Consider the following 14,363-nt stretch of genomic DNA (forward strand, 5'->3'; position numbering starts at 1 on the left):
ACTTGAATACCTGTTAGCGTAATAATATATTAATACACACAATACAACAATATTCATGAATCGAACAGGAGAACATTTTGACATATTTGCCCAGACAATAATTTCAATAGTATAGGTTGTGCATTTTGTTTTTCCTTTTTTCCATAGCAATATCACTTTTTACCGATTCAACCAAAAAGGAAATCAAACATAAATTAAAAATTCTTAATAATTTTTTCGTTTTTCTTTAAATTTCGTTGAAAAACACTGTCGTTCAGTTCATTTTCGGTATTTGCGTGTGTGTGTTTTTAGCAAGTTAAATATATTAATTCTTTTTTCGATTCGATTTCCATTGAGAAAGGCGATTTACTTTGTGATTTTATATTCTGCTCGCTTTTGGATTTTTTTCTCTCAATACCCGAATTTTGTATGTTGAAAAGAAAGAAAGAAAGACAAGAAAAAACAAAAACAAAAATATTTCGAGCAATCGAAATGATTGAACGCGGAAATGAGCACAAATGAACGAACGAGCGAGCAAGAGAGTGAAAGAGAAAGAGACAAAATTGTATCAGTCAAAAATTTATTTTTTGATTTATATAAAATTGTGAAATGACTTGTAGATACAGACAGATATAAAAAATAACAAAAAAAAAATCGAAATAAATAAATGACAGACACATTCATAAAAACCAAGTGCTTTGATTAAATTTTAGTGTCTAGATTTTTTTACATGCCCGATATTTTATGTACATTGTTTTTAGAGTGTAACTTTTTTAAATAAAAACGAAGAAGAAGAATAATAATTCAGTGTGATATAAAGAGGCGATCTTAACAAGGCAGAGACAAGACAGGGACAGTTTCCGAGACAGATAAAAGCAAGCGAAAGAATTTTGAACCACAACAACATACAAACAAAGTGCAGTTGAAAATTTCTTGTGGAATGAACGGAGTCAATAAAATGAGTTTTTTCTTGTAAGTAAAACACAAAAGACCAAATACACGTACGACAATAACAACAACAACAATAAAGAACAGATTGCCCACATTAATGCCTGTAATGGATGGCTATTAAGTGTACATACTGTATTACATTGCGATACAATTCGTAATTATCGCGTGTGCACCGTTCAATACTCGAGCGACGACAACAACGACAACGACGACAACAAAAACCAAGACCACGACTACAATACAACATCGAACCACCAAACAGTATTCAACCGAAGTGATTTTGGTGCGCTGTTCACTTAATTTCTGCATCTCGATTCAAAGTGTTTTTTTTTCTTCTGCTTCTTCTTCTTTTGCGGTCATTGTTGTTGTTTTCTTTTTTTGCATGCGTTCCAATTTAAGAGTATGGCTAACATTCTAACAAATATCCATTGTTATGCAAATCATACGCACTTCGTGCTGTTACTGTAAGAAAGCAGCCCGTGACAGATATTCTTGAACTGCATACAAAATACCGAAATTACCTCATAGTTGTTGCTATCGTTATATTGTGTTATTTTTCTGCATTTGATTACCAAGCATTCAAAGACAAAAGCAAAAAAAAAAAATACGTTTTTCTTTATTTTTGATCGGTGCCGTTGATTTTGCTTGATTCGTCATTTGTAATCTTTTCTACATACAGCACACCGTGAATTCAGTTTATCGTTTGTTGTTGTTGTTGCTGCTGCTAGATATCGTGATTTATCATCGAATCGACACTTTCGTTAACATTTTAACAGATAAATGACATCATGAAAAAAATGTGTTTACGTAGCAAAACATACAAACGAATCTGTATAAATTTCCCATACTTCAGAATTCTGAACACGATTCGGTAAAAATAAAGTTATTAACAGACATTTTTTTATTGAACATCATAAAAGTGTAAAAAAAGTGCTTTAAATTTATCTTTGAAAAATGTGACCTTTTCTCTCGCACATCATCGAACGAATTTATAATGTTGCAAACAATTAATTTGATTCTTCTTATTTTCTCTTTTCAGCGGATCAAGGTAAGCGTCATCATCTTCAAAGCAACCAACAACAATTTACTATGCATTTGAGAACACAAAGTGTATTTAATACATCAAACTATTTGCACGAGTTTTCACTAAGTGAAAAATTGTTTATGTTTTTTTTTCTCTTTTTTTGTTTGTGCTTCTTGAACAGCCGGTCGAGTAAAACATTCAAGCCGAAGAAAAACATACCGGAAGGAACACATCAATATGATTTAATGAAGCATGCAGCAGCCACTTTGGGTTCTGGTAATCTTCGTAATGCGGTTGCCCTTCCCGATGGAGAAGATCTTAATGAATGGGTTGCCGTAAACAGTAAGTGCACGCACATACACACATACGCATAGCGTTTATGCGCACTTCATAAGAGCCACATTCATTCAATACATAATCCGTTGCGATTTCTTTTTGTTTTTTCGTTTTTTTATTTTGCAGCCGTTGATTTTTTCAATCAAATAAACATGCTGTATGGCACAATAACGGAGTTTTGTACAGAGGATAGTTGTAGCATTATGTCAGCCGGTCCAAAATACGAATATCATTGGGCAGATGGTCAAACAGTGAAGAAACCAATCAAATGTAGCGCACCAAAATACATTGACTATTTAATGACATGGGTTCAAGATCAGCTAGACGATGAAACATTGTTTCCATCGAAAATAGGTGTACCATTTCCGAAGAATTTTTTATCATGTGCAAAAACGATTCTAAAGCGATTGTTTCGTGTGTATGCTCACATTTATCATCAACATTTTTCGGAGGTGGTGCGATTGGGTGAAGAAGCGCATCTCAATACATCGTTTAAGCATTTTATATTTTTCGTACAAGAGTTTAGTTTAATCGATCGAAGAGAATTGGCACCGTTACAAGAGCTAATTGATAAGTTAACGGCCAAAGATGGTCGACAAATTTAACACACTCATATTATTTAAACTTCCAAAATTTAATTCACTGTCTCTCTTTCTGTGGTCGTTTTATACATACACACTCTTCATTGGCTCTTGTCATTTTGCTCGTTTACGATGCATTCGATTTAACAAAAAAAAATACTTTCGTGCAGTCTTTTTACCTATTTTATTTTAATTATTATTTCACATTTGATGATGAAAAAAATTGTTCAGCAGCATTACCGTATCTGTTATTAATTAATTCCTTTTTTAAGAGTAGAAATACCGAAAAAATGAAATCTCAGTTGAACAATTTTTTCCATTCTTTTTTAATTTTAATTTTACTGCGCGTTTAATTTAAAGAGTTAAAACAATGTGAATCGATGTCAATATTTTTCATGGATAGATAGCACTTGAGCATCGTGTGTTGAACTATAAATGCAAATAACAAATTAGAATTAAATATTAGATTTACATCTGTGCTCATACCGCCATAATTTTGATGAATTAATTTTTTTCATTTCGTCTTTTTTTAAATCAAATTCTATTGATTTTGTGATAATTACGCGCAGAATAGAAATCATGTCAAAGTTAAATAAAATTTCAAGACCAGCTTGCATCCCTCCATTTTTAATCAATCTGCATTTAAATTTTGACCGTCGATTCACATACGCACGCATCTATTTAATTATTTTAAAATTTAATTTGTGCATAGAAGTTGGCAGCCTATTTAATTTTCCGTTGATTTTATTGAATCAAAATCAATTTTTTTTTACTTCAGTCAGAATGAAAAAAGATTTTCACGTTATTTTTTTTTTTCGATTTGAAGGGTTTAAAAAACGAATTACCAAAACTATATTGATTTCATAGAAGAAAGGCAAACGTGTAAACTTGTAGAGTGAAAAAAAATATTTTTTTATGTATATAACCATACACGATCACTTTTATACCGATATCTCAATATACACTTACACACAAAATGAAATGATGAATAGTTTAAGAATTATTTTTTTGTTGTTCGATGCAATTTATTCGGTGAACTAATTGTGTATAAATGTTTCCCGCGAAAGAAAAAAAAAACAGAAATTTTTTGATAGAAAACGATCGAGCTCATTTGAATTTGAAACGGACGTAAACCAATTAGTGATTCGAGAAATAAAATCGAAACAGAAATTAATATTATTATATTTTTTTTAATTATACATGAAAATCATTTACTCTATGCAAAATGAAATTACTCTCACGCAATCGCACACATATACATTGACACATGCTTTGAAGAAAGCAATTAATTAAACAACATTTATTTCAAAAAAAAAGAAAAAGATATGAATCTTATGGAAACAGAAAAAAATTCGATGCAAAAAACGTTCGTCTATAGAATTATTTACTATTAAAAAAAAGAAACCCGATTGTAAGTTTAAATTATTAAAATTGTAAATTTTTTTAGATAGCTGCTACAAATCGATTGAAATAAACTCAATCTCAAAATGTTCTTATTTTATTTTGTACATTATAATATTTTTTGCTCATTTCATTCTGATTTCCATTCCAATGAGGATAAAATTGGCTTATCTTGCGCGCTAACTTTGTACTCTTTTTTTCTCTTTTGTTTTGTATGCTTATCAAAGCCGTGTATAAAAAGTAATAAAATGAAATCAATGTGTGTTTTTTGCATGAAATGAAAACCAATTGGTGCTATTCAACTTATCTATTCTCATCGATTTTCTGATTCGATAGGTCTTGAAATTGTTATAGTAAATTCTATTTACAGACTTTACTTCAGACAGTTGAATGGCTGTAGAAATTGTAAAGAAAATTAATTTTGAAATGCACGCGAATCTCCGATCCGAAATGAGTCGATTTTAATTATTATTATTATTATTTTTTCCAATGATCAATTTAACAAAAAAAAAACAATTTGGTTGAGATTGATCAGCTTTTAAAAGCACATTAGCTTTAGTTATACGAAAATGAAAAGAGGAACGAACACATAACAAATGATCGAAATGAAATTGTCTCCCAACTGGTAACTAATATTGAACAATTTCTCTGCCATCGTGTATTTGCATCAAATTTAACGAAAAAAAAACTTTTTACGAATTTAGAAGAAGACAACATACACAGTACACACAAACATAGTATCAATCATCGTTTGGACTAACAATGACTGATGCAATTGTAAATGTAGATTAATTACCTAAACTCATAGAAATCACTCTCGAAATGCACTATTTTTCCAATATGTTCTATATTCTAAGGAAACGAAATTTTAGAAATAAATAAAACAAATTAATTGTTTAAAATTGTATAAATTAAACATCTTTTTATATCAATATACTTTAATCGCAATTCCAATACAAATTGAGACAATCAATTTTATGTACAAAAAACGGTATTTATAATAATAATTGAAACTGCTATATACTTTTTTTTCATTTTGAATTGATTGACATACGTACAACGTAGTATCGATGTCTAATCTAATTATATTAATCTAATCGATGCGATGTTATTTTTCCAAAATCATTTTATATTGCTCTTGTTCGGCAAACCATTTTGCTTTTTCTTGTGTTTTTTGCTTCCAATGTTTGGTGAGCTCATCATAAGTTGGACCATTACCGCCAATATCTTTTGGTAAATTAGCTTCAACTGTGGATGGACCCCTTGTTACCGATACACGGGCGGCCAACTTTTTTGACATACATTTTAAAAAAATGTCTAACACAAAATTCACATGTTTTGGTGCATTTATAAATTCCAATTTTTTCACTTTACATGCATAATTTTCCCAGCAATAGACAGCCCTGTAAATACGACATATACACACAACGAAGAAAATGTAATTAATTAATCTTCATTAATGTTTACTTTTCAATTAAATGAAACGTCATTATTGGTTACTTATTGCCTTTTTATAATGGTTGGGGTCATTTGAAGACCATGCCGCAAGGTGACTCCTTTCATATCAAAAATTGCAACCGTCCCGTAAATCGAAATCGTTTCGTCCAAATACAAAACAACGTCAAGTACCATTTTCATGACCTATATTTTAAAACCAATGAACGAACGCAAATAAAAAAAAATCAGCATTGTTTGTTCTTATCGCTTCGGCAACGAGAATGCAGTGATGCAAGATAGTAACCTTTAGTACATCGTTTTGATCGTGTTTGTGTGGATTATGGACGCCTGTTCGTATAATGAATACTTGATAATTGTTAACATCTTTTGAATCTAGTGGCAAAAATAAACCGAGATCTAGGAGCTCTTCAATTTCAGGGTTAAGTGGATTACGATCGGTAAACCATTCGACACGTTCGGCTCTCAATTGGTAAAACCTGCTCGAAATGAACATTCAATTCGGGAAAAACAATTTCAAATTTAATGACTTTCATAATTTCCAAAAATAAACACAATAAAACCGGTAACAACATTTACTAACGTTTCCATTCGTTTTTTTGCCTTTTCCAATTGAAATTTGGAACCGCGTAAAAAATGCAGCAATGACGTTGTATTCCGATTTGCGTTAATTTTTGGATTTGCATCTAACCATTTATAAATTTCACTTAAACACTTATCACGCGAATCTTTTGTTTCGCCCAAGTATTTTTCAGCATATTCATAATTATGAGGCGGTAATTTTTCGTCATATTGAACACTCATTTCACAATAAATCGAACACTGATAAGATTGTTTTTTTTTTTTTTTTAATAAAATTGGCAGTATTTCGCTGAGCACAAGACAAATTATGATAAAAACAAATAACAAACACAAAATTCAACCGGTCTGAAATGACTTTATTGGCCTTAACTACACAACATCTAATTTTGAAATCATATAATGAAATAAAGCGTCAAAATATATATATATATAAATGCGCTCTTGACATATACACACGCACACACACATGCATACATACATTGGCGAAATGCATAGTAATGCCCTGTGTGTGTACAGTGTACACTATAATCGCTTAGATAAACTAATCAACTGGGCTTTGTTTTTATCATTTCAATGACCTCAGCAATATAGAGACCGTTCGAAAGGAAATTTTTTATCCAAAATATCATTTCCCAATCGAATTATAAATAGATGATGTTTGCATTAGAAATAAATTGAAACATAATTGAATTTTTTTCTTAAATCTACAATTTTAAATGCACTTAAATAGTCTTATCTCATACGTTTAGAAATAATAGGTAGATAGACTCACTTATAACAAAGAATTATCAATTATAGATTTTGTGATTGACGCGCACAATAGTGACATTATTTTAAAACAAATATTTGTTATTATTAATGTGTGTGAGCGAGGTAGTTGAATTTCAATCTTTTTTCCGTTTAATGATTAAGTAAATATAAAACGCTGTTTCCGCTATACGATATTTATTAAATTTTATCTTTGTATTATACGAAATGGAAACAGTTGATCTAGTGTGTTTGGAAAGTGAAATGTCGCTTTGTTTGGATTAATTCAATGACCTCAACAATACGAACCATTTATGGATATATATGATCCAAAATTAAGCATTATCAATTGAAAAGAGTTGAAATTCAGTCAATTTTCTTACACGTCTAAACTACAAAACGCCGTTTTGGTATCGATACCCGTCTCTTTATAAAAATCTTTAATTTTAACGGACATTTTCTTATCTATGGTCAAGTGAAATTCAGCAAAACATAGATAGTCAAGCGTTGTATTGAATTGATCAAGTGGTTTATGGCTTGATCAATCGCTTGCATAGATATACGAAAATTTCCCATAGATTTTATAAAGGAAAAAGGATATCATACAAACGAGTCCAAATTCTACTAATACGCATTTAATATTCGATCTCATCCCCGTTAGTTTGCCTTTGCTAATATTAGATTTGATTGTAATATAGCAAAGATCCATGTCAAGACATTGCATGATTAGGAAAAGTCTCTTTTATTTACTCACTCCATAGTAAAGCAATATAAAATGGCTTATTCCATTTAGAATTGTGTTGATGAAGAAAGGAAATGTCCGAAATATATTTCCAAGTGGGTGGAAGTCCTGACACCCACACTATGATTAAAAGCAACGACGATATTTGCCACAGCACAAACTCAGTAATTTGAAAGATTATATGGTTTGCAAAAAATTTATCGAAATTTATGAGTACTGTGGATTAAACGAATGTAAAAATGAATTGAAAATGAATTAATTGTTTCATAAGAATGAATCAAGTATTTATCTTACCGGCGATCGATTGGGCGATAATCCATACTTTTGCAGCCGGAGTTTGCAAATGTTCATGAACGTTTGGCTATATAAAAAATAGCAACAATATTAAAATGTTTCATAAAATGTAATTTATTATTTTATACCTGGCACAAAAATCCATGGGACCAAAAAAATAATGAAAGAGTGAAGGGAGCAAGTAGTATTATTAATAAATTGAGATGTGTGAGGAGATTTAACTGAAAATTAAACAATGTTTTGAATGGTAGCTTCATTTGATTGTCTAGTTGAATTTCAGTAATAAGATTTGAAGCGTATTTCATCCTTGTTTGTATCCTTTTTATACTAATGTTGTCACCAGGTGGCGCGTGCCACTCAATATATTGAGTCACACCACTGTCCAAACAAATAAAATGTGTTGACACCAAAACTGTTATTATTATGAGAAGACCAGGAGCTTGTAACAATACAATAATAATTAATAATACCGCTGGGCGTTGAAATTTAATAAAAACAATAAAACTGATTGTTAATCACTTCAATCTTTAGCTCTGACTTGAGCCTTCTTCTTCGAATACTTGATGAAATGCTGCGGAAGAGGAAACGATTATGAGCATCAAGAATAAATGATGCCAGTGGCTTCAAGCCACAACAAACAAACAAACAAACAAAAATTGTTTTGTAGTAAATGAATATTTTTTTATTAAATTCAGTTGAATAAAATGCAAAATTAAATCAATTCGATCAAAGAGTAGACTTTTACTCCTTATTCTTATTTTTCTTCTTCTTTTTCTTTGGAGGCTCGCCATTATCGTCACCGTTGGTCGTGTTCAATGTGCCATTTCCATTTTCAAATGTCTCATCCGCAGCCGCCTCTGATTTACGTTTCTTATCCTTCTTCTTCTTCTTCTTTGCTGAATTTTCAATTGTTTCTGTGTCGACCAAAGCCATTGCCTCTTCCATGACTTCAACATTCTTTCGTGGAGCCTCACCGGACTCATAGAACTTAAGGCGATCTTCGACTTGTTGTCGCAAACTACTACCGTAAACACTAGTTGGTGTTTCTGTAAAAAAACAACAATAACAATTGATATCATCAATAAATTGTTCAAATCATGTTTTCTTTCAAACGTTTTTGTTTTGTCTAAACTTACCTAAGAAGCAATCAATACGTGATGCAATCGAGCATTTATTTGCCAAAAATCTTGAAATACGTCCTTTATTCTTAAGACCGGCACGACCAATGAATGTGGAATGATACAGCAAACCATATTTTGGTGTATTTGTTCTCGATTTCAATGCACGGAAAAGTGCCTTCTCTGCACCCAAAATTTGTACAGTCGATGCTGGATACTTGGCCAAATTTGTCAAACTGCCAGCATGTGAAATTAAACGGGCACCAACTTGATCACCAATCAATACTTGCAAATTTGGTGCAACACTTTCCATTTTTGTGTGTAAATATTCAGACAAACGTTTTCGATACTCGGACAAATTGACGACGCGTGTGGCAAACATTTCAATGTTTATCAAATCGACAACCGAAATATCCATACCCATGGACATTTTTGATGCATCAATAATTGCTTGTGCAGCAGCTGAATCCATAAGAATCTCTTCCAAACCCTCAAGGCTTTCGTCAGTCAATGTTTTACGATCTTTAATGAACTGTGCTACTTTGGCGTATTTATAGTTTTCGGTAACAATTTTGGCCAACTCTGGGAAATGGTATGAATACCTATTGTGTTGGAGTGAAACAAAAAAAAAAACATTTTTGTGAAAGGAAAAAATAAAATAAACCGAAAATCTATACGCCTTTAATTTTACTTACCATTCACGAATCCGCATCGAGAATGTGTTTATATCTTTGTCCAATTGATCAAGCAATGCAATCGACTGAATGATCATGTTGTCAACACGGTTTACATTGAACTTGACTTTGGCACGTGAATAACTGTGTCCTAAACCCAATTGAGCGACGCCAGTCGATTTGCCTGTGAATCCTTTCACCAAATTGTGGAAATGGAATCGAATTCCGCGTAACACCTCTGGTACGACACCAATGTGTGTGGTCTTAATGCTCAACGCTTCATTGATGGCAGCACCCAATTTAGCATCAGCAACACCCAATGTGACCTTTTCTTTGGATGTTATGGCACCGTCCAAGAATAATGCCAAATCTTCTGGTACAATACCTTCGGAGATGGCGTTCACATTTTCCAATGCTGAAACGGCTGTTTTGAATGGTGAAAATCCAACCAATTTTACCAACGAATTGAATTTTGCCAAATCGGTGACGGATGATTCGAGTTGCGGCAATAGTACGGCCACTTCTTCGAATTGAGTTACTTTGAATAGTGCATAACCGGCTGCATGCTCATACAGAACTTGTAACTTCACCTAAAAAGTGAAGAAAAAAAAACACCACACAATATTAATTAGTAACTTAGATTATCACAGACACCGAAAACACGTTATCTATGTTTTGTGAGGTTAAGTGAATGAACGCATTTCGCAAATCAAAGGTTTTTTTTGAAAAATTGATAAATAAAATTATATTTTCAAAACAAATGCACACTTACCATTGTTATTTCTTTGTGAAATCAATTTAACTGGCAAATAAAATGAATGCCTTTATAGCACGTGTTTCTTTTAAACACGGTACACTAATCACTGTTCCACACACCAAACACTGTTGAAAGAATGTGTGTTTTTGATCCCACAGAGCACGTGTGGCATTCAGGAACAACTATTGAGAGTAAATGTGTAGTTTGACACATTTGAAGCATATGTGTACATTAACTTAACGAAACGCTGTTGTACTAAAAAAAGTCACCATTTTGAAATGTCAATAAAATTCACCGCATTGCCACATTCAAAACAAGGCAGTTTTTGAAGTCTGCTTATCACTCACGTGGAATGAATGCTGTTTACGAAAAAATGAATGCTTTAAATTTCGAATTAATTATCTTTATTTAAACAGTTTTTTACACACCTTTTTTTCTCTTTAAAAACATTTTATATTCTCTTCGAATTTCTATGTACACTGTTTTATAATTTTTTTGCTATTTCGTTCATAGAATAATTATATTTTAATTGATTTTCTTCTCGCTCTCTCTATTTTTTTTGGAAAAATTTATTATCATTTGTCATTTATTAAATGTGCTTTGCTTTCAACAATATTTATCAAATAAATTGGTAAAATAAATTTATTCGAACGAACAAACTTAAAGAAAAAATAAAACAAGAAAAACATTGATGTCAAAATATTAATATTCATAAATTAATTCAATTAAGGATTGAGAATAAGTAGAGGAAGGAAAATAGATTAAAATAATGTTTTTTTTTTTAATATATAAACGAGAAAATCAAAAGATAAAGATTTATTGCTATTATTATCTACCCATAAACCCTGTGTGTTTTTTTTGTGTGTGTATGTGATCGAACATCGAAGTTAGTAATTTTTTTTTTTAAATAAACTTTAATAGAATTTTTTTTTTTCTATGTGTTTACATTTAAACTGAAATGTTTTCGAACAAAAACCAATTAGAAGGACACATTTTGATATAGAATTTAAATGATATTTTCAAATGAATTGCATCGGCACATTAACAAAATGATTTCGTTTAGGTTTTTTTTTCTTCTTTTATAATAAAATGCTTTCAGAGACGGAAAAAATATTAATAAAAACTTTCTATAATTTACGTTTCTTTTTTTTTAAATCAAAGTAGTCGTTCATTTTCTGTTCTAAATTTGTTTTTAGACTAAAACAGAAACAAATAATTAGTTATTACAATCCGTGTGTTTTCTCTATCTTTTCGTTAAAATTTCGAATACGTTTGATTTCATTTAGTCGGAATGTTAACAAACACATCGTTTCGATGTTTAGTGATATATGCTTTTTTTGTTTATATAATATATAATTTTTTTCTATGCAAAAGGAATTTTGGCGTACGATAGTTTAGTATTTCTTTACATTCTACATACAAAATTGTATATGTGATATACGGCTTCCTTTTCGTAAAATTTTTTTATTCTTTTTTTAAGCCCCAAAAAATTTAATTCTGAGTACAAATCACTACCAATTACGATGTGTATGTGTGTGAGTGAGTGTGTATTTATATTCTTTCTTCTTTCATGAATTGAATTGGATTCAAATAAATCTAGCATTTATCGATTATGTATCATTGAAATGCATTAAATTGATCATTCAAATTGTTTGCATTTGGATTAACCGTAGCCATAAGATTGCCAAAGAAGGGTTGTTGCACATTACCCGATAAAATGTTTGGTTGCTGGTGTTGCTGTGGTGTTGCGCTAAACATATTCACGCCACCAAAATTGTTGTTGTTTAAACTATTAAAATTATTGTTTACAGCATTATTGTTGATATGTAAGGGCGGTGGTGACATCATTGGCGGCACCGGTGATTGCTGTTGTTTGACGGGACTCTGTAATTTCAATTGATTCATCGATAATGATGCATTTGATAATTTTGATTTGTTTGACATTAAATTATCCAAATCAATATTAAGGGCGGAATTTGACCACGTTTGACCAACATTTGCCAGTGGTGCTTGCTTCGTTTCCATTGGATTTTCTACTTGAGCAGTTGACTGTGGAGTTAAAATATTATTTGTCGGCTGCAATATATTACCTGTTTGAAAAAGAAGAAGAAGAAGAAAATATTAATATCATTACCATCATTTTGAGATTTTTCGCAAAGAAAAAACACAAAACATTTTTTTTAAAAAAAGAAGAAAACTTAAAAGCATTTCTTCATCATCTTTTTTATCATATTAAAAATAGGTGAAAAAACAGATTTAGTACAGACAGTTCACATTCGTTCAGTTTCGTTATGTACTAAAAGTACAATGTGAGTCGCCATTTTTGTTTGCCAGATATTTGACAGGTCACAAAATTTACGTATATCGTACAGTGTTATTGTAATTAACATACAGACAAAATTCTAGTTAAATTATATACATGAAATAAATTTTCTCGTTACATTTGATTTTAAACCAAAAAATTCATTAAGTTTATCATGATTTAGCCAATGTTACAGCATTTTTAACGAGAAACTACGCACGAGTTACCTCAGCTAATTTAACTTGTTTTTGTAGATAAAAAAAATTTGATAGGTATATATAGAAAAACAAAACTATACTTTAAAAAAATGAGTGGAAAAAAGGAGACAAAAATAAACAATAAAAAGATTTTGATTGGTTCCGTGCCAATAATCCAACGGAGTCCAAGTTCAAAACAATTGAATAAAAGCACAGTGACGAATGCGAATGGTTTGAAAGATGGACATCAAACGAATAAAATTGACACGCATGGTCCGTTAGCAACAAATAAACCATCGCCAGCAAAAACTAGTCGAAATCAAGTAAGCGCCAACTGGAATAGTGTGGCCGGCTCATTAAAATCTCAGCGAACCATACCGTCTGCCAAAAAAATTGGTAAATTATTTTACATATTATCACATTGTATACAACATACACATGGGCAGGCACAGGTTTAATCGTTTAATTTCATCAATTTTTACATAGGTTTTTTACCAAAATCAAGTGCCATCGCATTGGATTGTGAAATGGTTGGAATTGGACCGAATGGAAAAGATCATATGTTGGCTCGAGTTTCAATAGTGAATGAACGTGGTGAAATAATTATGGATAAATATGTAAAACCAACAATGCCAGTCATCGACTATCGTACACAATACAGTGGTATAACACCGTTGCATTTAGAAGACGCCGCCAATTTTGCTGATGTACAGGCCGAAGTTAGTCGAATTAAATTTAATAGAATTCTCGTTGGACACGCTTTGCACAATGACCTGAAAGTTCTTAAAATGGAACATCCAAAAAGGTAGAAAAAACTCAATGCAAATCATTTTTTTGCAAACTTTGAAACGTTAATGTTATTAAATTTTCAAATTTTTGCGCTTTTTTCCCCGTACGATATTTTCAGATTAATTCGAGACACATCAACTTACAAAAAGTGTAGAGAATTCAGTGAGGGAAGAAGTCCATCGTTACGTTTATTGACCAATTGCATTTTGAATTATGACATACAAACCGGAGCACATTGTTCGGTGGAAGATGCACAAGCTACAATGGCCATTTACAAAAAATTCTCACGAAGTTGGGAGAAATCAATGCAAAAGGCAATGGAACGATATTTATAAAATAAATTTAACCGTTTAAAGAGTGAAAATGAGAAATTGTTAAAACATTGAGATGATAATAAAAGATCGCATTATTTTTTTATACGAAAAATGATTGAA

The 14,363-nt window shown here is 31.3% G+C and overlaps 4 protein-coding genes across 7 annotated transcripts; 2 read left to right on the top strand and 2 right to left on the bottom strand.

Annotated features, from left to right (window-relative positions):
• The first annotated feature begins 30 nt into the window (after positions 1-30).
• On the top strand, positions 31-5,188 carry LOC116347175 (MOB kinase activator-like 1). Of its 3 annotated transcripts, none has more exons than XM_031777693.1 (5): positions 31-115; positions 741-951; positions 1,970-1,978; positions 2,136-2,296; positions 2,417-5,188. In XM_031777693.1, the coding sequence occupies exons 2-5, from the start codon at positions 920-922 to the stop codon at positions 2,893-2,895; spliced, it is 681 nt and encodes a 226-aa protein (XP_031633553.1). In that variant the 5' UTR covers positions 31-115; positions 741-919; the 3' UTR covers positions 2,896-5,188. The 3 variants fall into 3 exon arrangements, with proteins under 3 accessions (XP_031633553.1, XP_031633552.1, XP_031633551.1); XM_031777692.1 differs by lacking the exon at positions 31-115 and adding an exon at positions 178-277; XM_031777691.1 differs by lacking the exons at positions 31-115; positions 741-951 and adding an exon at positions 967-1,801.
• Positions 5,165-6,817, bottom strand: LOC116347173 (retinol-binding protein pinta). 2 transcript variants are annotated; one of them, XM_031777690.1, is made up of 4 exons: positions 6,419-6,817; positions 6,014-6,206; positions 5,780-5,913; positions 5,165-5,675 (listed from the first exon to the last, which is right to left on the bottom strand). In XM_031777690.1, the coding sequence occupies exons 1-4, from the start codon at positions 6,529-6,531 to the stop codon at positions 5,381-5,383; spliced, it is 735 nt and encodes a 244-aa protein (XP_031633550.1). In that variant the 5' UTR covers positions 6,532-6,817; the 3' UTR covers positions 5,165-5,380. The 2 variants fall into 2 exon arrangements, with proteins under 2 accessions (XP_031633550.1, XP_031633549.1); XM_031777689.1 differs by having other exon boundaries at positions 6,311-6,813.
• Positions 6,818-8,748: 1,931 nt separating this feature from the next.
• Positions 8,749-10,844, bottom strand: LOC116347045 (nucleolar protein 56). Its single transcript, XM_031777440.1, has 4 exons — positions 10,657-10,844; positions 9,906-10,474; positions 9,229-9,812; positions 8,749-9,138 (listed from the first exon to the last, which is right to left on the bottom strand). Exons 1-4 carry the CDS (start codon positions 10,657-10,659, stop codon positions 8,834-8,836), a joined length of 1,461 nt encoding a protein of 486 aa, XP_031633300.1. The 5' UTR covers positions 10,660-10,844; the 3' UTR covers positions 8,749-8,833.
• Positions 10,845-12,980: 2,136 nt separating this feature from the next.
• Positions 12,981-14,355, top strand: LOC116346804 (RNA exonuclease 4). The gene is made up of 3 exons (XM_031777020.1): positions 12,981-13,536; positions 13,627-13,945; positions 14,048-14,355. Exons 1-3 carry the CDS (start codon positions 13,251-13,253, stop codon positions 14,262-14,264), a joined length of 822 nt encoding a protein of 273 aa, XP_031632880.1. The 5' UTR covers positions 12,981-13,250; the 3' UTR covers positions 14,265-14,355.
• Positions 14,356-14,363: the final 8 nt, after the last annotated feature.

The sequence above is a fragment of the Contarinia nasturtii genome, unplaced genomic scaffold (assembly GCF_009176525.2).
Source record: "Contarinia nasturtii isolate CC-2019 unplaced genomic scaffold, AAFC_CNas_1.1 Cnas_scaffold_1699, whole genome shotgun sequence".
In the NCBI taxonomy this organism is placed as follows: Eukaryota; Metazoa; Arthropoda; class Insecta; order Diptera; family Cecidomyiidae; genus Contarinia; species Contarinia nasturtii.

Coding starts and splice junctions, on each gene's coding strand:
- LOC116347175 (XM_031777691.1), top strand. CDS start 1,719: ATGAAAAAAATGTGTTTACGTAGCAAAACATACAAACGAATCTGTATA. Junction 2,297..2,416: donor TGAATGGGTTGCCGTAAACA/GTAAGTGCACGC, acceptor TTTATTTTGCAG/CCGTTGATTTTTTCAATCAA.
- LOC116347173 (XM_031777689.1), bottom strand. CDS start 6,531: ATGAGTGTTCAATATGACGAAAAATTACCGCCTCATAATTATGAATAT. Junction 6,207..6,310: donor GCAAAAAAACGAATGGAAAC/GTTAGTAAATGT, acceptor CATTTCGAGCAG/GTTTTACCAATTGAGAGCCG. Junction 5,914..6,013: donor ATCAAAACGATGTACTAAAG/GTTACTATCTTG, acceptor TTTAAAATATAG/GTCATGAAAATGGTACTTGA.
- LOC116347045 (XM_031777440.1), bottom strand. Junction 9,813..9,905: donor TCGATGCGGATTCGTGAATG/GTAAGTAAAATT, acceptor CCAACACAATAG/GTATTCATACCATTTCCCAG. Junction 9,139..9,228: donor ACGTATTGATTGCTTCTTAG/GTAAGTTTAGAC, acceptor GTTTTTTTACAG/AAACACCAACTAGTGTTTAC.
- LOC116346804 (XM_031777020.1), top strand. CDS start 13,251: ATGAGTGGAAAAAAGGAGACAAAAATAAACAATAAAAAGATTTTGATT. Junction 13,537..13,626: donor ACCGTCTGCCAAAAAAATTG/GTAAATTATTTT, acceptor ATTTTTACATAG/GTTTTTTACCAAAATCAAGT. Junction 13,946..14,047: donor AAAATGGAACATCCAAAAAG/GTAGAAAAAACT, acceptor CGATATTTTCAG/ATTAATTCGAGACACATCAA.